At 33.9% G+C, this 24,100-nt stretch overlaps 2 protein-coding genes across 4 annotated transcripts in view; both read right to left on the reverse strand.

The window, feature by feature from the left end:
- Nucleotides 1–1,761: 1,761 nt before the first annotated feature.
- Nucleotides 1,762–24,100, reverse strand: LOC129574070 (uncharacterized). 3 transcript variants are annotated; one of them, XM_055455441.1, is made up of 8 exons: nucleotides 21,932–24,100; nucleotides 6,329–6,596; nucleotides 5,618–6,224; nucleotides 5,353–5,543; nucleotides 5,121–5,256; nucleotides 4,778–5,035; nucleotides 4,648–4,700; nucleotides 1,762–4,572 (listed from the first exon to the last, which is right to left on the reverse strand). In XM_055455441.1, the coding sequence occupies exons 2-8, from the start codon at nucleotides 6,428–6,430 to the stop codon at nucleotides 3,856–3,858; spliced, it is 2,064 nt and encodes a 687-aa protein (XP_055311416.1). In that variant the 5' UTR covers nucleotides 6,431–6,596; nucleotides 21,932–24,100; the 3' UTR covers nucleotides 1,762–3,855. The 3 variants fall into 3 exon arrangements, with proteins under 3 accessions (XP_055311416.1, XP_055311419.1, XP_055311417.1); XM_055455444.1 differs by having other exon boundaries at nucleotides 23,748–23,797; XM_055455442.1 differs by lacking the exon at nucleotides 21,932–24,100 and adding an exon at nucleotides 7,473–7,663.
- Nucleotides 9,948–24,100, reverse strand: part of LOC129574076 (zinc finger Ran-binding domain-containing protein 2) — a 103,360-nt gene continuing 89,207 nt past the window's right edge. The window contains exon 6 of the mRNA XM_055455460.1: nucleotides 9,948–9,998. Within this exon, the coding sequence (XP_055311435.1) occupies nucleotides 9,963–9,998 (36 nt within the window). The 3' untranslated portion in view covers nucleotides 9,948–9,962. The remainder of the gene's footprint in view (nucleotides 9,999–24,100) is intronic.

The raw sequence follows: 24,100 nt of genomic DNA on the forward strand, positions 1-24,100 counted from the left end.
ATCACGAAAAAGAATATTCTAATGTAATTTCTGTTGAGTTATCCCATAATTTCGTGTTATAGTTGTACCCACTATTTACTAGTATTAGGAATATCACCAGTTCTGGTTATATGTGTTGCCAATATATATTATTAGTTGCAATTTCGATAATAATTCTCAGTGATTAATTTTATTTAGTTCACACTTCAATTTTTTTGTTCAGTCAATATGAACTCACATGTTTCCGAAAGACATTGTTGGATCAAAGATAATCAAATTTAAAAAAATTAAACAACAATCTCTGGAGTCTGCATTCTTATTGATACTGATCCAAAATTGATATTTTTCCAATTTATAAGTTTTTTTCGTGGATTAGGATAATTTTGAGAAAAATAAATGAAACTTCTAGCAGACTTAAAACTTAGACTTCAAACGTGAATAATAATTTCAAGCCTTTTAAAACAATATCAAATTTCAGAACAAATAAATGAAATTTTTAATTTGGCTTAGAATTATTATTCAGGTTTGAAGTCTAAGTTTTAAGTCTGCTAGAAGTTTCATTTATTTTTCACAAACTAATCATTCAATGCGTTCAAAATTTGTCCAGGTTAAAAATCTAACTTCTCAAACCTTTTGGAAGTTTTGAAAAAAATTCGGGAAATTTCAAGTTGTTTTCAAGCCTAAGAAACTAATCCACGAAAAAATCTTATAAATTGAAAAAATATCAATTTTGGATCAGTATCAATAAGAATGCAGACACCAGAGAGAGAATATTCGCGAAAAGTTCTCAAGTCTGCTAGAAGTTTCATTTATTTTTCACAAATTTATCATTCAATGCGTTCAAAATTTGTCCAGGTTAGAAATCTAAGTTCTAAAACCTTCCAGAAGTTTTGAATAGAAATGAATAAGGCTTGGAAAAAATCAAAATTGTATTTCTTAATTTGATCTTGTTTTAAAAATAATTCCAAAATATCCAAGAAATTTTTTGTAGATATAAATAGCTGAAAGCATTTCAAACAAATAAACAATGTTATTAAACAATAAAATATAATTGGAATTTGCAATCATCTATGTTAAAACACAATTTGAAGTCATTTTTTCCGTTTTAACACGAAATTCCACCATTAGCACCAAAATACGGAGATAACACGTATTAAATGCATAGACACATTTACATTTCCAGTGTTAAACTAGTACCGAAGTTATCACAAAAATCGACTTAACACGTGTTAAAGTAAAAGAAATATTTAGACCCATTATGTTATTGTAATTCTTAGTCGAAAGTCGTTGCTAATTTGAGTAGAATAAATGAAAATAACAAAAAAATCAAAGATATTTTTAAAAATTGTTACTGATTTAATTACTAAACAAACAAAAACATAAATTATTTATGCACCAGAATTGATTGAAAGATGAAGAGCGAGTGACAAATAAAGCATTTATCATTTTATATTGATTTTTTTGAATATTTCACAGTACATTCTATTCTAGATTGAATGATGGACACCGCCCATCTATTGAGGTCGTGGTAGAATGTGCATTGTCCATGCTCAATTCGGAAACATTGAAGAAATATCGAATGTGATTTCGTTCAAAATGGACAACAATTTTTGAATCTATTCAAGAACCATAGTTTTCTTTATGAGCGTTCTCGTTGATGAAAAAATGATCAAAGTAATGGCTAGGTATGATCAAAGTGATAAAGAATATAAATCCTTTTAGCTCGTTCAATCTCCTGTAAGGTAAGTGTGAGAGCGACAAAGAAAAACATCACTCATCAAATCATACATTTTCAATGTTTTTTTATTTATACAATTTTATAAGAATAAATTGTAACAAACAAAATTTATGCTGTTCTAATGTTCAATCGAATTGATAAAAGGGTATGCCAATAAAAAGCATATGCATCCCTTAATAACAACGATGAACAGTATCAGTAAAAAATAAAAAATAGCAATATGATAAAATTAATTGTAATTATTTAAAAAAAACGCATCAAGATATCATAATATTTTCCCTATATCCCCTGGTTAAATTACTTCATTTCAAAAATCAATAATAAATGTAACAAACAAAAAAGATAGGAAAAAAGGGCTACAAAAATTATTAAAATCTGTAAGTATTGTATATGAAAAAGTTTCTATTTTGCACAGTTTTTTATGGTTTTCTTCTTGATTTTTCCCAAAAAAATTATATCATTACAATTACATTATCTGAAATGATTCGTTTTTTCTTGCTAGTACATTAAAGTTCATAGATTTTATCACTTCTTAGAGTTAGCTCGCTTTACGGTCCAAACCGAATTTACTTCACTTCCGTTTGCAATGAGTTGACGTTGAAATAACAATTTTTTAATCATTTGATATGAGTAGATAGTTAAAAAAAAGCACCTCTCTCTTTCATTTCGTTAATATTCAAATTCTGAATTTGATCAACGATAGACAATTTTATCGATCCAGTACGTTAGGTACTGATTTCAGTGGAAACGAAACGAACAAAAGAAATATAGTTGTGACAGATAACGTGAAAATTAGGCATTCTTTCATTTCTTGGGACAAAATCGAAATCGCTCTTAGAACAACCGATTTTGAATTGGATGAATTTTACGGTTCAATCTTAGAATTCCAGCAAAGGAAAGCTTTCTTACATATCTAGTATAAATTAGAGTAAGGCAAATAAATAGAATAAAATAAACGGCATTCCAACGCTTTTCCAAAAACCAGCTAAATATTCTTGCGCGTATGCATAATGTATGAAAATAATAAGCGAGTTATTTATTCATAAATTCCATTTTAATGTTAAATATATATATATAATTTTATTAAAATCCAACAATATTTCTCTTTACTTCACTCGCTACCTTATCCTACTTGATGTTTCACATCCGTGTTCACATTGAATCCATTTTTTATGCTTTAGTTAAATTAGCTACTCTATCGCTCTTCTTAACTCACTTGTATATAATATGAATGATATAAACATAGTTTTTATATGAAAAAATAATCGCTACGGAGTTCTAGATATTGATCCTTTAAAAAAATAAATACAGTGTAACAATTGTTTTTTGTTTTCATTTTCATTTTCATTAGTTCCTACGCATTCTATCATAGTTGATTTTTTTTAGTCATTTTCGTCGATGATTTTTTTTTGTAATTATATGCTGTATTGATTATTTTCAGTAATCCCAAGGCGATAATAATTCAAGCGTAAATTATTTCGCCCCTTCCGAGATACTTTTGTTTCGTTTTGTTTTGGCATTAAATCTCGTCTGGATTTCAGTTCAAAATGATTATTGAGTTTTGATGTTTTACTTGGCAAACGAAACCAATTTTCGTCCGCTCACTGATTTAAGTCTTTTGAAGTTTTCAATAAGTATGTGTTTAATTTCTACGTTCTTTCCTTAATACATACAGCAAATGCATTGTATTTTTTTACTCTGCACACACCCCCAACGCATTCTCAGTAAGTCAATTGAATTATTAATAATAAAATGTATTCCTGGTGTATATCATCTGGTGCTAACTATTTTTTCCTCTTCTTAATATTATTAGCTAACATACGTTGTATACAAAAGGAATTGGGAACATTAATTTCAAAGGAAATAAGCCGCTTGATCAACGTAAATTAACAATCAATGGTTAAATTGTTCGTTGCTGAAATCAGATTTGAAATGCTAGTTGTTGTTGTTGTTGTTGTTTTTTTTTTTTTTCGTTCAATTGCAAATTCTTAGAAATTTAAGAAAATGTGTGTCGATGACATCTGATTTTCAAAACTTCTTAACTTTATATTGTGATTTCAATTCGTTTTTTATTCAATAAACACTAAATAAAGTTTCGGTTAACAGCAGTTGTTTTTTACATAATTTTGTAAATATTTTCATTGAACAGCTGTGGCTGATACAGAGTTTGTATTTAAAATCATCATATTTTTAATCGATGCCACCTCGCTCTCTAGCCTTGCAATTTGGGTTTTCAAATGTACATTTTCTTCTTTGACATTGCCCTCATCCGTGTTGCTGTTGATCTCAAGGTGACACATAACTGGTGCACGGAATGATTTTTGCTCTCCATAGCGATGATTCCGTTCGTCACGATCGGAACTGTTTTCATTTACACCTAATACATTGCCAACACAACTGCCCATCGTTAGTCCACCCATTACACCAACGCTGCTAAGATTAGCCGCCAAATTTCCAATCGCCGCTCCAATACCATTTATGCCAACTGATGGCAACACTGATGATGGAATCGTAAATGTTTTAGCTGTCATTGAACGTATATTGTGTGGAATTTGGCTAGTTTCGGGCCGTTCATTGAGTTGATAGCTTCGTTGAATGCCCCATTCGGCGGCCCCAATCGATATACCAGAATCACGTTCATCGCTCGATCCCTCACCATCCCATGGGGGTGACAATCTCGAATTAGGTTCTTGTTTAATGTGTTGGAGAGCCAGTAGTGCGGTTGCTGCATCTTTATCGCCCAAATGCGATTTGTGTCGAAGTTTCAACGGCAAGCTGTTGTTTGTGTCGGTTATTGGCTGATTGTCAACACTATATTGGTCGTCCTCTGTCGATGCTGAACTACCAAGTGAAGCCTGTAAATAATGAATAGTAATCACAATTCATTATTTATTTGTCCATTTTTCAGGCTTTTCAAATGTTATACTCACATAAATTATACTTCTCGGGGGAGTTTCGTTACCATTCTTAGCTTTATGATTACCTAGAATAAAAATGGATTTAATATTGATTGAGTCTTACATTTTTTTTACACCGTTTGTTCTAGAATCAAATACTAACCGTTACAATTTGTTGTATCACTGTTGCGGCGCCGTGACAAATTCAAAACGTTTGAATCGTCGTCGACAGCAGTTATGTCAGTGTCACTTCCATTGCAGTTTGAATTCGACTGACTAATTTTGTTCACATCGTTCGTTTCAAAATGCTGCAAAGGATGAAGTTGTGAATGTGAAGCTATTGCGTGCGCAGCATGCCGATGATGATCGGCTTGTGTATTGGCTGATCGAGAAAGTGGCGAAAGATGTTGATTGTATCGCGCTAAATTTTGAAGAAAAAAATCGAAATTGAAATCAAATTCCATTTCTAGTCTATATCACCAAGGTGGATAGAGTGTGTTATTTACCATTTATAGTAGTGCTACCATTACATCCATTGGTATTATTATTTGGGCTTGGATGGTCAGCATTGTGGAAATTTGGTCGAGGTCCATAGATTTCATGTCTACCATCAATTTCAATGGGGCCACTATCACGGTATTTCTGTTTCAAAATTAAAAAGACAACATAAATATCGGCCATACTCTCTCTGACGAAGCAGATAAATTATTTGAGCTTAGTTTTTGGTGAGCAACTTACATAAGTATTTCGTTGTGGCGTTGCATCCAAGTATGTATTATTTAAATGCGCAAAAGCAGCAGCCGCAACTACAGAAGACGGTTGAATTTGAGGTGTCTGTGTTACAATTGGAGCAACAATTGTCGGTACGTTAGTGGTCGGTGCCACAGATGAAGGTGCTGGCGGCGATGACGAATCAACTGAAGCTGGACCTGGACAAAAGGAAAAAGGACATTAGAGATTTCTGAGCTTCTGATTTTCACAATAACTTAAACTTTACACCTACCTGATGATGATTGCTGAATCACTGATGTTTGATTTGGTGAACCTGGCGATTGTGGATACAAATCGCTTGGTGATGCTCCGCTGCTTGTGTTGAATTTTGGTCGTTTTGTAATGCTCAGAACTTGTTCGGTGGTTGGTAGTGTCGCCATGATTTGTTCCACACTCACCAAATTCTCACCGCAAATATTATATTTATCCTTGATCGCATCCAATTGGGCTTTCAGCACGTGATTCTCTTTTGTCAATTCGACAACACGCTGCTCCAACACCATATCATTGTATCGTCGTTTTTCTCGAGATCGTTTTGCCGCTTCATTGTTGCGACGTCGACGGTCCCAGTAGCTGTCATCTTTTTTGTTATCAGGTATAAACTCGCGTTGCTTTCGCTGTGTAAATAGTTCCTTTCGTTTAAGGTGTGAATTTAAATCATAACTGCTAGAATATTCGTCTTGACTATTTGGACTCATTGGACCTCCACTCATGTGAATTGCACCATTTGAGTGACTGTCATGCATGAAGCTCGTTGGTGATGATGAGGTTGACACATTGCTCAAATGAGGATGCGTTTGATGTGACGATCGGTGACCATTTTTACTACTGTTATTTGTCTAAAGGCAGAGAAAATAGGAAATCCATTCAGAAACGTGCTTTTTGTCGTAATTTTTGATCAAGAATTTACGTTAAAACATTTATTATGGTAATGATTAAGTACCTTGGCAGAATTATTGCCGCCTGTGGCATTATTGACGCACACATTGAGCATCCCATTCGTTCCTCCGCTTAGCATATTTTGACCGTGACCGTTGATAGGCATCTTGGACAGTCTGGTAGTCGTCGTTTGATCAAAGTATATGAACTGAATTGAGATTCACTTTCCACAAGTAAATCTCGTAAAACAAAACCTACTGTTTATTGGGTATAATATCAAAGGATCATTTCCTCTGTTTCATATAAGCAGTTAATTCGGCACACAATGTCACCTGTTGAAAAAAAGAGAGAGATATCGAATAAGTAAAAAGCGCATATAAAAGGGGGTTATTTCATAAACATTTTATGGCATTTCTCTGTTTGCAATTGAATTATAGACGAGATTTTTATGTGTAGTCAAATATTGCCTCTCGCAATTATGTCAAAATGTTAGCTGTTATTTGCGCGGGCGAGTATGATATAGTATGTCCATGCAATTGTCTCGGTTATTCTTTCAAAATTTCCAAATATTTCCGTATTCTCTTATAGAACGGCGACGACTGTTCATTGAATAATCCCTTTTTTTAAATGTTAAATCAGCAACTGTCCTAGTTTCTTGACCTTAAATTAATGAAATCGACGAAGTCACCGATTACATTATTATACAGAGATGACGACGTTGGTGATATTCGCAAGTTTTAGCATCCGCGCAATAAAATTTTTGCGAAACAAGCGAGAGACGTGCCCTTGTGATTAGGCTGAAATAGGGCCATCTACTTAATTTCGATTCGAAACCAACAACTGTATTTCGGAGTACTATATTTAGTATTGACAACACCGTGGGTCTGAACTTTGATTGTGCTCATGATTCACAAGTATATTGTTTCTTATTAACGATACTCGACTCTCCGGAAAAAGTAGATGAAATTGATTGTTGTGAAGCCGAATGCACAATACATCAACATCATCTAGCCATGTGTTTCTGTTGTGGTTGTCAAAACACAGATACACTGGCGATTCCACAGCCAAAAAATACATACTCGCACAGCGTATAAACAGAAAATGCTCATGAGTGAAATTAAATGAACTTTTAATCAGAGATTGTGTCGCCAATTTTATATGTATGTATGTCTGTTGTCCTGTTTTATTCCCTCCCTTTCTTGACTCACAATGCCAATGACCGATGAATTCAGGCCTCATTCTATCCTTGTATGTGTCTGTCCACATCTAACGAATTGTTTTGGACCGTTGAGCCAAAAACTATTGCTAATAAAGTGTATGTACCAGGCTGGAATTTCGAGCTGCTGGTGAATGGATTTGAATTGGTAATGCCGTATGATTTTTGATCATAAAGTACAAATCTTCTTTTTTTGAAGAAAAAACAAAAAAAAATTGTGGAAAAGCAAACTTTTTGAGAAAAAAACGACTAGTAAAATGTGTAGGTAGAAACCATGGTTTCTAAGGTTGTGTACAACCTAGAGAATATTAAAAATGGGGTTGAATGTTGCTTTCGTAAATACATCCCGAGTTTGTGTGTTTTCATTTCGAAAAATATTTTCGTCCCAAAATTTGCACCTCAACATTGCATATTGACGTTAATATCACACGTACGGCTCAATAATGAAAACCGCAGCAATTAATTGCTTGAATGAATAGGCTGTGTTTTTGTTCCCGTCTTTTTTTCTCTTTTCTTGTATGCTTATATTTGTCTAAAGGGGTTTCTAATTTATTCCATTCTTCATGGATCTCTTTAAATTTGACCAAATGGCAGACCGAAAACACACGTGAAAAAATTCAAAATGAATCTTGATAAATTATTTGGAATCCTCATATCTCTCTGTATTGCACTCATACGCATTGCTCTTTTTAAATCTTAAATCCTGTGTCCAGTGTCCACCCCTAGGTATTTGTTCAATAATTGGCTGAATACGATCGCAGCATGAGTTCGGTGTCATCATATTGTGTACTTTATATATAAACTAATTTCGTAAATGTTAATCGGAATAATTATAATAGTATTACGCACCACTAAAATGGGTCATTATTGATTAGATATTTTGTATATAAATTGGGTTAACTATTTATTTGTGTGATTTTCTATTCTATGTTCTGTTGCTTGGCTGTGTCGTGGAATACCTTTTCTTCAATTTATGGCATGATTTCTATGTAGGTTTTGCATGAATGTCTAAATCAGCGTTATACACACGAACATGTGGCAAGCGACAAATTTAAAAGTCACTGTGATTCTTCCATTTATTTTGTGTGTGCGTCGTTTCTATATACTATTCATAAAGTGAGGTTGACAATAAGCACCGTTAAATGAATTCGATAAGATGAAATAATATCATATGAAGTGATCCATTTCGGAGCGGTTGTGTTTTATGTAATCAGTTCAATTTACGTGCTCTCAAAAGATTCGCGCGCGTCACATGATACATCATGGTGTGCACACAGTGGACTTTTATCTCATGGAATCCACTCATACTTGCGTATATTTCTATAAACCAAATGGTTTTCGGTGCGTTAAATTTTGTACGGAACCAGAGGCAAAGAAAAGTCAGAAATAAAACTATGCACAGAAACATTACAAAACCACATTAAAGAATTGAGTAACAAATAATAAAGAATGAACTGCATCGTTATCGTGCCCCATATTCACAAGATCTCTTCATCTACCTATGGCAATACACGTAATATACCCACGCCCATTCATCCGTGCACTGAACTCATACAGAGAGCATCACATATAAGTTAATTTATGTAATACGAAGTATGAGAAAATTGGTTCAACCAGCAATTAGTTGGATAGATTTAGAAGAAAGAATTTTCGTGAAGTTCACGTTTAGTTTTGTTGTCGTTTGTTATGTTCAGTGTACGTTATTTCATTTATATTTGCAATTCCAACGTATTACACTGTTAGCACGTTTTCATCAGTGAAATGCACTCGATTAACAAAGCACGTGGCAGAACTGTCAGAACACGAACGAAATTTTTCTTCTACGTAAAGTGAACATCGATATAACTAGCTATGTTCATACCACATTCTATTAAGAAGCGAAAAAATAATCGTTTTTTTTTGTTCACATTTATTCGATTGCTTCTGCATCATGATGTCAACTATATAGGTTTCGTTTATTTTTCAAAATTGTTTTTTTTGCTGGAGAAGCCCCTACAAGGGCTTTTGATGCCATAGAATGCATATATATATAAATTTGTGTTGCCTATTTCATAAAACACGATACTTTAGCGTTGACGTATGAATAAGAATATGATCACATGTTCACGACGACTGTATAGTGAACGTTAGTATGGAAGAAAAGCTTTGAACAAACTGTAATCGGTCGAAAACGGATACAAGCTGCACGTGCTCGGATTTATGCACAATGATATAATTTATTGGTATTTTTTTTGTTTATTTGTTTGTCGAATGTACAGTCTGCACGTATCTCTTATAACTCACATGTCGCTGAAACGCAATGCGATTGCGCGCAAAATTGAATTTAAAGACGAAGAAGAAAAAAATCCCTCAACAAAGCAATATTTGTTGATTTATAAGAAACCGTTTCATGGCAGTGTCACTGCCTTCAGTTTGGGCGAACTTATTGTTTTGCCGTTAGTTCAAAACTCGACAAAAAATGTACAACTTAAAACAGTTTTTATCACTTAATATATTCTTTTCGCGTATCGTCATCGTCGATGTTCACGTAATATAATTGACCAAATTGTATATATATATGACCGATTAATAAGCACGTGTTTATTGTATGTTTTCATTGCATCACCCGATTGAAAACCAGATCAATATGAAGTATGAAGTATAAAGTATTATTTTTTCATCGTTCAGTTCAACTTGGGTTCACTGTTAGTACTTTGATCGTCTACTGGCTGGCATGTCTGATACAATAGTATCGATATGCATTGTGAATAAAACATAAACAAAAAGAAAGGAAAAAGAACAACAATTAACTCATGAAAAGTGAAACAGAACCATAAAAACAAAACAGACAAAAGCGGTAGCGTTTATTTAACTGCACTTATATGCAGCCGTCTTTTACTCAATATGATGATAATATGTGGGCTTGATCGAAATGACTTCCTGGTTCTGACTGTGTAATTTTCCGTCTCCTTTGTGTTGCATTACTCGACGCGTGCGTTTCAGAAATATTTGGAAATACATCGCTCGTATTGAGTTGGCATTGACAGGACTTTGAATGAAGCGTACCTGATTCGTGCCAAAAGAGCATTTGTGTCACTCACATCAGCTATAGGAAATAAAATAAACGAATTTAAATTTGATATATATGTGATTATGACAAATGCCAGCTTTTTTCTTGCAATTTATGCCTTGTTTTTGCCATTTTTTTCGCTAATTAGTTTTTGATAGTGCAAAACTGCGAAAGCGTTCAACGTGCAAATGGGTGACTCAACGACAGAATTATCCTTCATCAAATATCAGAAAACACTCACAATTTTCAGCAAGTGCATGCCATCGCCGCAAGTAGCGCGCGATACAATGATTTACATATTTAGCCCATCACGTCGATTTGCATTGCGACAGAATATGCATTACCAGCGACAGAGACAAACATAGAGGAAAAACAGTCATAAATAGCAACCCAGAACAAAAATGGCAGTAGTTAAACATGCCAATGTATTCAATATTTCCGTGTACTTACTGTTTGTATACGTGTTTTTTTTTTGCCTTTCAACGCAAAAACTTGTAATTGAATTTTATGAATAATTCAGATACAAATTAAATAAGGAAAAACAAAGAGCAACGATTAATATACGCTCTATGATTATATCACACATGTGTGAATATAAAACAAATAGGCAAGTCTTTGTTCTGTTTCAACAAACATTATCTCATCTCTCCGACACACTGTATTAATTTACGGTTGCCTCCTTTTCCCCATTAGTAAATGTCCTGGAATTTTTGAAAATCGCCACGGCGAATCATACATTTCCGCAGTTCTATCAACCAGCAAAACAATAAGTTTACCGCTGAACCCAATGGAAAATGCAACCAAAAGAAGACAAAGCCAAGAGTCACTCGTACAATATGGGATTATGTGATAGTAAAATAAATAATGTCCCTAACAACGCTCTCTCTCTTCAGATTGAATCATTTTCATTGTACTGAGTGGGCGCGAAAAACCAGAAACGTAATATAATGCTCTGTCCATATTCAATGCACTGCATTTGAATTCCGATGCGTACTAAATGAAACCAAAAGCAAGTCATTCAGTCATAGCGCACTCGCTCGTTTACTTGGCTATTTACATTGCACGTATACGATGCATTGAACTCCCTTCCCTGCTACATCTCGTCAAACCACCATTATATAGCTAGTCGCTTGCTTTCGATTCAGTTGCGTTTATTTTGTTTTTTTTTTCTCTCATTTGAAGGTCTATGTCATATGACTTATGTACGATGAAGTAAATTGCGCGAGTATAAAAAAATGCTGACTATATTTCTCACACGATCATCAGATGAATTTTTATCATTTTATAATTATTAGGAAAATTTATAAGAGTATTTCTGTTGGCTTAAAGGTTTTTTTTACGCGACCGATATTCAGCGAGTTAATTCAATATTTGTTCCAATGTTACCTTTGTCAAATGAAAAATTCAAAAAATCATAATGACAGCGAAATAACTACCAATTTAGAAGAGAAGAAAACATATTTGTCCAATTTAATTTAACAATATTAGTTTGCATTAAAAATGGCACATTCTTGAATAGATCCGGAATTACCTCAGCTTACAAAATGATCTTAGTTAATTTTCTTGGCACACGTTAAATTCAATCAAACAATTATTACACTCAACCGTAATGGATGGAAACTTTTTTTTTATTTTCATTTTATTCTGAGTTCAAGAATTCGGTAAACCATTTAGTAAAACGGCACGTTTTAAATGTTAATGCGTGTTCCGCTTGGCACGTTGACATACTTATATATACAACTTCAAATACGTCTCGGTATCATATGCATGACACACGTGCATTAGAGAATCAGCCGAATGAGAGAGCCAACACAGAGAATACACAGCTTACCTCCAACATAAATCGAACAAGAAAAAAAGTGTAAAGCAAAACCGAAGGGGAAAGAGAAAGAGAGATACGTGAAGAAATGCAAAGTTTGCAATCCACAATGAATCTGGTAAATGTATAGTGAAAGGCGAATGTATCACCTCTTTGGCTCATGCTGGCAAATTTAATGAAAATGTGGTACAAACGACGCACTTTTCATTTGCAACAGAAGAAGAAGCACAGGAAAAGAAGAGAAGAACAAGAAAAAGTAGGTGATATTTGTGACATAAAGAAGTAAAAAAATTGTTGTTGTTGTTGTCGTATGACAGAAAAGACGATATGTGACACAAATAAAATTACATAGCATAAGCTTTAGGAGAAAAAAAACATGAAAGGAGACTAAACATCCATGTCAAGAGCAATATACGAATACGCAGTTATAACTGGAATTCTAAACTATTTTAAAACAACAACACTTTTCAGCGGTCTGATACTCTGGTGAAATTCTTGAGGTCACATCGTGATCAATTCTTTTTGTGCTGTGTTTTGGCTTTTCTAGGGCAGATTTTGAGCTTCAAACGAATGTCTGTAACAAACTGAACTGCAAATTATAACCAATGACGAACGTATATATATATCTAACTTCTAAACGGCGGAGAATTTTGCTATACTTTCTTCGGCAAAGTTGTAGATCTTGGCGGAATAAGAAACATTGCTGAACATGTCACTCCAAAAAAACCACCACTTCACTATAAAAACCACCCTTGAAAATCGGTAAATTTTAAGTCACCCCAGAAATCTCAGCCGTTTAGAAGTTAGATTTTCGAAAATCGCTTTACGTAGTACTTTATGGGCTCCTGGGGAACCGCCCTGTGAACTGGGGGAATTTATATTTGTACCAATCGTCATCATTTGAGCCAAACTATCGAAACCAGGTGGAATTTTGTGAAAAAATCTCTGAAACACTCATATGTTTACTGGTCAGACGAATTTTCCTCACAGTTGTGCATGGTTTGACAACCGAACTAAGACACGGTGTGATTGACTCAATGTCTGGCCGGTGATTTAACTATCAATTTTAAGCAATTTTTGGGCGAATAATCACAAATTATTTGATTGATTGACACTTGACGCCTATCAATTGAGCATATACGATTACGATTTTTTTACGAATGTTTGCTATAAGAGCGCTAGCTCTTAACCAAGTAGATGCTGCTACTATGATTTTATAATTGTATGCGACGGCAATCGATGTAGATGCGAGAATCACTTGAATCTGTTTGTTCCCTTCAATTAAAGTTTTATTAAAGTTGTCAAAATACAAGCACCTTTAAAAATAAATATTTTAAAAACTATATCCATTTTACATTGATGCACAATGAATTATTGTTTATCAAATATATTCAAATCACACACTGGGTTTGTCTTAGGCTTTGTATTGTCTGTTCGATTAGTTTGGAATATCTACGGAATATATAATATATTGTATATGAATACAGCAGTACAGTCTCTTTTTTTCAACTTGTAGAATTCCGAAAATACATGAACGGTGATTAGGATAAATATGCGATATATATATATTATATATATATATACAGATATATTGTTGTTCATTTTGTGTGTGCAGCTTTGTGCGACAAAGAGACGGAGGGAAATAAGCATATAAATACACAGCTTCTATGGGAATGTCGGGATGATGATATGGACAGAGCAACGGAGCCGAGGAAAGAGACGAATTGAGGACTTTAGTGCGTAGTTACAATGGCATATCGTTGAAATGAGTCAACCGAATGGTCTACATAAAGACGTACTATATTTTTTATACAATGTGAATATTTTGGTGTATAAACGCGTGGAATGAACTCGCATTTTGTTGTGCTGTGTGCTATGCTGCTGTGTGCTGTGTTGTGCGGTACGAAGCTCACGCGGTTAACACTGACATTAACATTCACATTGATTCGCACGAACACATGCGAAGGGTATGTCTAGCCTTGGTAAGTTCAGTGAACCAAAATGCAAGAGCCAATTCAATTAAATATACGAGGATTTTGGCTTTTTGTATTTTCTTCGTTATTTTCTTTTTTTTTAGCTTTGTTCGGCGTCTCTTTCCCTTTCGGCTGCTACCGTTCTGCCTTTTGCCATATCGTTTTAGGTATCCAAATACCATTGTTGTTGCAAGATCTTACTTACGATTTCTTGTCGGGTTTAGATAGTTTTCTGTCCCGCTCGATCCCTACATCTTTCTTCCTCTCTCTCTCTCTCTCTCTCTCTCTCTCTCTCTCTCTCTCTCTCTCACATACACACACACACACACTCATTTTCAATGTGTGCTTATGTATTCGTTTTATTTTTAATTTTTTTTCTTCTATTTCGATTCATTATTTTTTTCACTCTTATATTTGATTATTCTCAATTTGACGTCTGGAACAAGTTGAAAGAAGACGACTAAAGAAAAAGTTCATATTGCGTTAGTATGCATTTATTCCTTATCCATGTTTGAGACACATAAACGGGCAGGGGAAAGAAAATGAACAGAACGAAAAAAAGTCGTCTCCACTAGAATAAATTTTATTTTTTGCCGTCACAACATTACGGTTATCGTTATGCGTGAAGTATAGGCATCGCGTATATGATAATGTATATGCACATTGAACACGTCTGCATATTTGAGTTTGGCTCCTTTCTGTAGCTGGTAATAATATGGCTGTTTTTTAAAAGTTTACTATACTTGTTTTTGATTCAAAGGCTACATCAGATTCAAACTGTAATAATCTTATTCTTAAGTAAGATGTTTAGTTGAATGAATCGCGTAGTAATAGCAATAACATGTAATGTAACCTCATAGTAACTAATATTATCATTAAACAACAAAACAATTGAATAATTGACAGTCAAAAAATTAAAAATTCAAACACTCTGTGATGGGCCGACTGCTTAAGTCGGCTTCCATAACTATTCATTTAATAGGCAAATTGTCATGAAACGATTTTGAAATTTTGAATTTTTCTTCGATTTTGTTTTTTTTAATACTTTGATATTTACTTTTCTGGTGTTTTTTTGTGATTTTAGTGGAGACTATGATTTTCAAAAACTTTCTAACATCAGAAAAATAAACAAAATCGACAACAAAATTAAAAAAACTTTCATACTTACTTCTCATCAAATGGATAGTTATGATGAACTAATCAATTCAGTGTGAATTGCTTGTGATAATTTGATTTATATTTCAAGATAAATGGTTTTGTATGTTAACAATTATTATCACTAAGAACAACTGTTTCCTAGGGGCTTCACGCGATTTTGCAGAACGCAAATAACTCTGAAAAAATAAAAATAATAGTGAATCAAACCTTCAACCGAAAATTTGAACACTTTTGAAGGATTTTGGCAGATTTTGGTGGATTACGGTGAATATTGGAACATTTTTTGACTATACAATCTGCACTAATTTACTGGTATGCACGTCAATCTCAAATATCTATGTATATTTAATAATATTAGACTGTAATGTCAAAAAATGTTCCAATATTCACCGTTATTTACCAAAATCGTTCAAATTTACGGTTGAAGGTTTGATTCACTACTATTTGCTACTATTTTTATTTTTCATACATATACACGTAAATTTGACATATCTATGTATATTCAGTAATATTCATTTGTCGTTCACGATGAATATTGTTGGAATATACATGGATATTTCGGATTTGCATGCATACCATTGAATTTCTAAGTTATTACTTGATGCGTGCGGGTATAAAAGATGAAAGAAATGATTTTACCCCTAGACTGTTTCAATGTCAGAACGAAATAAAACAGCTTCTTGTTTTCTGTTTATTTACCATGCCTATTACCTCTTTTTTTCCTCTATCATTTGTGATCATAGCACATGCACGCTATTTTAAATTTACATAATAAAATAATTGCTCGAGCTCGCATTCTATATGATTTTATTAACTAGAGATGTCAGAAATTCATAGAAATTCTATTCATAATAAGTTAAATAGACCATTTGTCTCTCTATGCCAATTGGGCTTAGAAACTAAACTAGATAGAGAAAATCAGATAGAACTCAACAACGTTGAATTCGGATATCAGTATTTGTTTATATGTTGTATGTTGACAAAAAAACAATAAATTCAAATTAAAAAAGTATCAAACTCCGACAAAATAAAAAAAATAAAAATATTTGGATGATGTACAGAGAAAAAACTAAAATCGCATTTCGTTTTTTACTAGCAATTTTATGCTGTGAAACTGGTTGTTATGATAGCTTATCTAGAAAGATAATTTTGTTGGATTTCATTCAATATATTTCGTAGATAAGAGAAAATTAGGCCGAAAGAAGGTAATCCAGATTGTTAATTTAAATTCTCATTTGCGACTCGTGGGGTTCGCGGGAGGCACGACAAAATATAAATACTTCATACCCAAAAATTTGTCCAAACCCAACATAACATCATTCATTAGAATATTACGCAATTCACTGTGTTATCCAATTCTATTTGCGTCAAGTGCTAACACAAGCGATCATCATTTACACATCACCCAATTTCGTCTTATCATGACAATTCAGTTTTCATGTACGTAATTTTCTAATCGAACTTTGTTTATGTGTGCCAAATAAAGTATGTTGCTTCTCTGATTTAATGGGCACATGAGTTTTGAACAACAGTTTTGTTATTAAATTTTTGGTTTCATTTCCAACTTTCGACATTTGAAATAGTATTTATCGAGAATATCGATTTGAGGTTGTAATTGATCAACATTTGAATGCATGAGGAAAAAAATGACTGTGAACCCTCACTCATAAGTATATACAATCCGACAGTGCACATTGGGGTGTTTTCGGAATCGTTTAATCAAAAAATGGTATGCCTCATTCGATAGATCTCAAAATTCAGAGTCGATTGATAATATTTTTGTCGCGGATGGACTTGTGATGACACTTCCCGAAGCTGATAACAAAAACAGTTTTATTCTGAATTTCCATAGTAACCTGTGACAACCAGATTTGATTTGAAATTTGAAAGCAAAAATTTGACAAGAAAACATAAAATTGAATCTAGTTGTCACACGTTACTATAGAAATTCAGAATAAAACATTTTTTGTTTTTAGTTTCGGGAAGTGTCACCACAAGTCCATCCGCAACAAAAATGTTATCAATCGACTCAGAATTCTGAGATCTATCGAATGAGACTTACCATTTTTCGATTGAACGATTCCGAAAATACCCTAGTGCACATACATCGAATGTAATTCATTTAATTCGATGCTTATGCGGAAAACCGTTGTCATTTGATCCAGTTGTGAAACAAGTTAATTGAATCAGATATGAAGCAGCTATGACTGCAGTAGCGATACATATATAGTGATACATATGCAGTACTTGTAGAAAATGACAATTAAGTGATTGTGGTACATTATGACTGCGTTTAAAAGCATATATGTGTATGTAAATGACCGAATAAAAAAGGAAACAAACAATTCAAACGGGTAACGACAAGATCAACAATGTACGAGCGTTAAGAATACATTATTCGTTACATACCGATCACAAACGAAGCGTAGAGAATGAATGACAAATTGAAGCGAAATGTACGCAAAAGAGAAAATTAAATCGGTTGTACGCGAAAGAGACATTTCATACTGTTGCCTTTCGATTTTTTTAGTCATGATTACAATTTTTATTTTCTTCTGCGTGCAACGTTTTCATGTTTTTGTTTTGTGCACACTTCCATGCTATACATCTATCATTCTATGCGATTCAAATTAATTTCATCCGCATTCAACACGGCGTCTAGACCGTCTTGATTACCTTCATGTGCTTGCGCGGGTTTATTATCACATATTAATCATAGACAGTATAATAGGCTGTACACGTAGAGAAATTGTACGTAAGAGTGAACGAGACAGCTTGATTTTTCGGCATTTGGTGAATTGATGGCTCAGTCGGAAGTTATCGATTTTTTTTTGTATACGGGATCTGGGAGTGAACTCAGTACTTATAAGATTAATGTTTTGAATTATTTACAACGATTCACAAACAAAGTGTGATTAATTAAAAAAAGTATATGCGACAATTTACTAATGCAAAATTAATATAGATAATATATATTATCTGCTGCTGTATCGTATGTTTCAAACAAATATGCAGATCATTTGAACTGTCCATAATTTACTATATGATGCAACACAACAAAAGAGTCATTGGCAATGCTAACAAAGTTAGTAACTGGTTATTCTGAGTGCATTTACCGGTATTGAAATCAGAGATGACTTTAGCGCACCCGAGTATTTGTGTTGTTGTTTTTTTGTTTTTTCTTCGTTATATTTTACCATTCTGGTCAAAAAAACTTTGTATCAATATTTTGTGTAACATAACAAAGAACAGTTTTTGAAAAACCACATTTATATTAGTAAAATATGAAGAAAAAATCCCCAAAAGTAGAAATTGCGTAATATTGCGAAATTGAGCCAATGCGCGTAATTACTAGGTGCATTTGACCACACAATGCGAATACCGGGGGCAGAAAATGTAAGCTCTTCTTCGTTATGTTAGACAAAATATTATTTAAAAAAAATCCTGGTCAAAAAGCTAAAGTAGAACGAAAAAACAACAAAAATACTGGGGTGCGCTGTAGCGCACTTGAGTGCACTAAAGTCATCTCTAATTGAAATGAATCGCATATTTGGATTGAGTGAGAAATCGGATTCATCGTCACATTCGTCACTGCGTAATCATTTAGCCAAATTTATACGATTACGTAAGGTTTGTTTGTTACACCGTTCCTAATGAGCACCGAAATTAATAAGTTCACACAAACGATGTGGTTCATTATATTTTTTCATCGTAAAAATTGACATAATGCGAACAAATTTTAAACACACTAGAAGTGATATGGTACAACCAAACAGTGCTGGTTCGTTACTTTGATCATACATATATTCTGCCATATCGCATAATATGTGAACACAGAAGAAAACTGAATGAGATAAATACATAATCACACTGGAGAAGATAGAAAACTATTTTGGGAATTTAAAACCGAATACGCGCAGTATTATAACAGAATTTCTCTTTTTATTATTCATACCAAAAATCGCCAATAGTCTAAAAACGCACACAGTAGCTTCAGACCGCGTAATACCAAACACATCCATTAGTTTGCAGCTTTGAAATTATTGAAGAATGTATGGAGAATGTATAGCGCAAAATATTGCGAGCGAGCTTCGGTTCATACTATTCACATCGACATATACATACGAAATGGTATGACCATTTAACGGTTTAATAAAAACCATGAACGTAGAAAATTAAAGGAGAATCTCAAGAATTATGGTACATTTCGTAGACGCTTGGAGACAAAATCCAATACTAAGTACAATGTTAAACTCAATAAGTATTGGATCATATCCTCCGTCGATTTAGAGATTTCGGGTGGGGTTTTCTAAAGTTGAATAATGTGAGAAACTTGACGAATCTGTAATTGAGACATCAGCTCAGATATTCCGTTCGTTTGCTTTCGATTTCGCTAAAGCCAATATTACAATCGCATACACTGTATACAAGCAATACACTCTCATATACACTCACACATACGCTCATTTATTGATAAGCTCGTATTGTGCACCGAGATAACGTTATGTATGCAATTTACTGCAATTTTTCTAAAGTGTGTTTCTGTGCTGCGAGCAACGAATGGTCGATTTCTGACAAATTGGTCAGTACAGTGTACGTGCTCAGCTCCATTGAGTACGGCTATGTTACTTTTGTGCATTTAGCGCGGATAAAGAAAACAAATACGAACAAACTGGTAGTGTTTTTGTTTGAGTTTCAAGTTCAAGTATATCATTGATGTTCAGTGCATAATGATTAAGCAATTTCGTTCATTCGTATCGTTCACTTTTTTCGTTTGTGTCTTAGCAGCCTTCATTGCTGATTGTTATCGTTCTTCGATTTGTTTTGCAGACCAAATTATTTTCATGTTACCACTTTTGAAAAAAATTCGCTTTCAATGGTTTGAATATATTTTCCTCGATGTACAAAACAATCTTCTTAGGTGAAGATTGTGTGATAATGTATTCATTCGATCTACCCGGAAGAACATCAAATGTAAGCCCAAGATTCATCAACAAAATCCTCACGAATCCTAAATAGCTCTGGTCGTCACAATCATTTTACTAGGATTTCTGTCATAATACCCCTTCTATTGAATCAGTTTTCTCTTTTATTGCAAAATTGACTTTAGCCCAAATCACATGTTTTTCTACAAACTAACGAGATGCATTCCGCAATTCTTTCTCTAAATGAAAATAAATATTAAATTTCTAGCATTTTTCAATGCACAACAGTCTTTTGAGTCATCTTATTCAATCGTTTAAATAAATTACGATCCACATGCAAACGGCACTGTGGAACAAATTATTAGTTTCCGAGCTGGGACAGTTTAATTGTAGTCAGTTGTATCGACGGCGCGATGGCAAAGAGAAATGAGCAGCTAAAGTAGAAGTAAACAAAATAATGCTGAGAAGAAGTGCAACGAAGCGCACACTCGAGAAACCTCGATTACATCAACACGCGCTCTGATTCTATTTTTATAGAATGAATTTAATGAACAAAAAAAAACGAGGCTATTGCACACTATTTACTCAATTGCACATATATTGAATTCGTGTCTTTCTTATTTACTTTAATTGCAATTGCTGTGTTCGAGCGACGCATCAGACAATATGCAGATGTATACAGTTGCGCATATAATCGAAAACCAAGACATTGGCAAGGAAATAATAACGAGAATATCACACTCATGCACTCGTACGATAATGTTTTAGCAGAAAAAAAATGAAGAGAACTGAAGCATTCGAGGCAAAATCCATGGCTATTTTTATTCAATCACTATGAGCAGGGATTCAATCGATTTCTCAATATTGTGAACTTTTGTTCTGTTTTGAAACAAAATATTATAAAATTCTTATAAGGTGATAACGCATATCGGAATAGAGTAAATGACATCGTACTGAGGCTAAAGCCAATTTTTTTTCTTCGTGTCTCTGTTACGAATCAACTGTGTTAATATTCAATAAATTGTGTAATCATTGATTCCGGAGAAAAAGTTCATGCTCCTGACAATTTGCACATGGAAGCTCTGAGTAAAATTACGACTAATCGCAAGTGACTCACTACTTAGAGTGTGCGGCAATGCGGCCAATGAATGGAGACATCAGAACTGCGACGAAATTCACGTGCCGCTAACTATATGAAATACCACTGTCTCGCACCACTACCATCGACGATACAATTACGACTTGAACATTTATACGTCAAGATCAAAACAAAACCAATGGCAAAATAAAATGAAATGATTTAACCGATTTCTAAACTGGGAATTGTACCTGCTCCTATGTCGCATCCCAGTTTCATGACGTGTAGCGAAATATTATCGGGTAAACAAATTGAATTTTATTACGCAATTCGATAATGCTGTTTCGTCAACAAATTATCACTCAAAAAAGTAAATAACGTAAATGAAACCAACACCAATGAAAGCGGAACGAGTGTGTGACAAGTAACGTTCAGAGTCAAATACTTACAAATTGTATCTTGTCGGTTGAATTCCGATGAATCCAGACTCGGTTTAGCTAGGTGTTGTACGGGCTTCAGATCCTTCTATCTTTGTTGCGTCTTATTCATTGATGATTGTTTCACATATGTATGTAAATCGAATAACGGCGTACGACTGTTATAGTCACAAACACACAACACAACTTCTATAACAAAAGCGAATCCTTGTCCGTTTTGAAACGTATAAGCTTTACAAATTGTTCACGTAATTATTCTCGTTGCTTTGTGTAAAAAAATATCCTTTGTCAACTAAGTGCACTGTTCATGAACAAAAATTTATAAAACATAAATAAAAAGCGTCAGCATCAATAATAATTTCAACTTGAAAGTTTCCGTTGAGTAAAGTCCGAAAAAGTTTATTTGTCACTTGCGTTTCAGCACAACTGATGGAACAGGAAAGAATAAGCGGGAATCAGTCTCAAACTACGATCATATATGATTCATGAAATTTTACGTACGTCGCACTTCTTTACATCACACAGAGATTCAAGACGCTGTCAATGTTCCATGGATATATTCACGATTATTCCGGCAAAGATTCTTTTTGTTTCGGCTTTTTGTTCTGTTGTCTTTGTATAATCCATTTGATACACCACTATCAGAGCAATTGACTTTCACTTATCGATTCTCAAACACGTACACCGAAACTGACAATGTTCATCGTGTGCTTTATTGTTTTTGCGTAATTTTTTTTTCGCTTGACCTTAAAACTGGGAATCAATGCGACAACGTCGACGATGAAAACAATAATTAATAGTCTATATAAAATGGGATAGAGGAACAAAAGCAAAACACAAGCACGACTATGCGTCTTTAAAAACAAAATTATACGTATAACAACGCGCCAAAGAAATGTTATGAACTGTCAACAGGACGCCGACTTGAGCCAAAACAAGCTAAAACAAGAAATCACTAAACACATTCCGTACTTAATTGATTGTTTCGTTTTCGCTTCGTAGTTTTTTTATTATGACATTTCTCCTTTGCTGTGTTTCGAAACGTAGTTTGTTTTATTGTATGGTTCGGTCAGTTTGAATCTATGTAACTGTGTACGATGTAAAAACAATGTTTGTGTAATAAACGATCACAGCTGAATGAGACATAAACGCGTTTTGGTACTTTCTTCGGCTGATAAATTCATTCAATAATGATGCGTTGTGTTTACACTTGAAATTTGTGTGTCATCATCGTGTTGTCGTCGTTGAATTTGGTTATTTTCATAGCGCCTTGTTTTTTTCCTCTCTTCTTACGAATCTCGCAGTATGCTTCATAATACGTCTGTTGAATTTGTTTTGATATTTATCGCACTTGTTTTTTTTTATCTGCGTTTAATCCAGACTTAGACGGGTAAAAGTCCCGCTTTTTATTGTTTCTCCGAAAAATGGCGCAATCGATTTCAAATTATGTGGAAGAATACTTCTGCTGATTTTTCATCACCACACTCACAATAAATTCTTAGAATATTTATTTGTCATTCCATAAATTCGGTTCACATGAAATTCGAAATCGTTCTCTTTTTTTGAAGCATTACAGATTTCGTATGCACTCAATTTCATTCAAGTTCTCTTTACAAACTTATCCAGTACTTTGCTAGGTAATCCATTTTGCGATTGATCACTGTAAACATAATTTTGGTAATGTTGTTTGTTGTAAATGTTTTGAGAAGTTTCAGTGAAAAACTGTTCTTTTTTCTGTTACTCTTTGAAATTTTCCAAATTTATACTTGCTTTGCCAATGCAAAAAAAAAAACAATAATAACCAAAATGGGTTTTAGTAGAAACTCACTGTATTCAAGTTGAATTTTTTTAATTCTCAGACAATTTTCCAACGACAGAAAATACATCCGTTCATGCTCAGTTTTAAACACAAACTGTTTTCACCGATTCGATCGTGTACAGATGAATTGATATGAAGTAGAAAAGTATTTCATACACACGAGCAACAGCCGTCTAGCGTGTCTGGTTGATTATATACAATACATAGAAAAATGCGAGTCCAACGGCAACGACAACGACAACGGCAACGGCAACGGCACTGAACGCATACACACAGTTGACGAACGCGCTTTATTCAACCGCATGTCGTTTACTGCCGTCGCAGACACTAAGAATCAAGTTGACACGAATCTTTGGAGCTCC

Source organism: Sitodiplosis mosellana, unplaced genomic scaffold, assembly GCF_009176505.1.
Source record: "Sitodiplosis mosellana isolate CC-2019 unplaced genomic scaffold, AAFC_SMos_1.0 Smas_scaffold_6150, whole genome shotgun sequence".
NCBI lineage: Eukaryota > Metazoa > Arthropoda > Insecta > Diptera > Cecidomyiidae > Sitodiplosis > Sitodiplosis mosellana.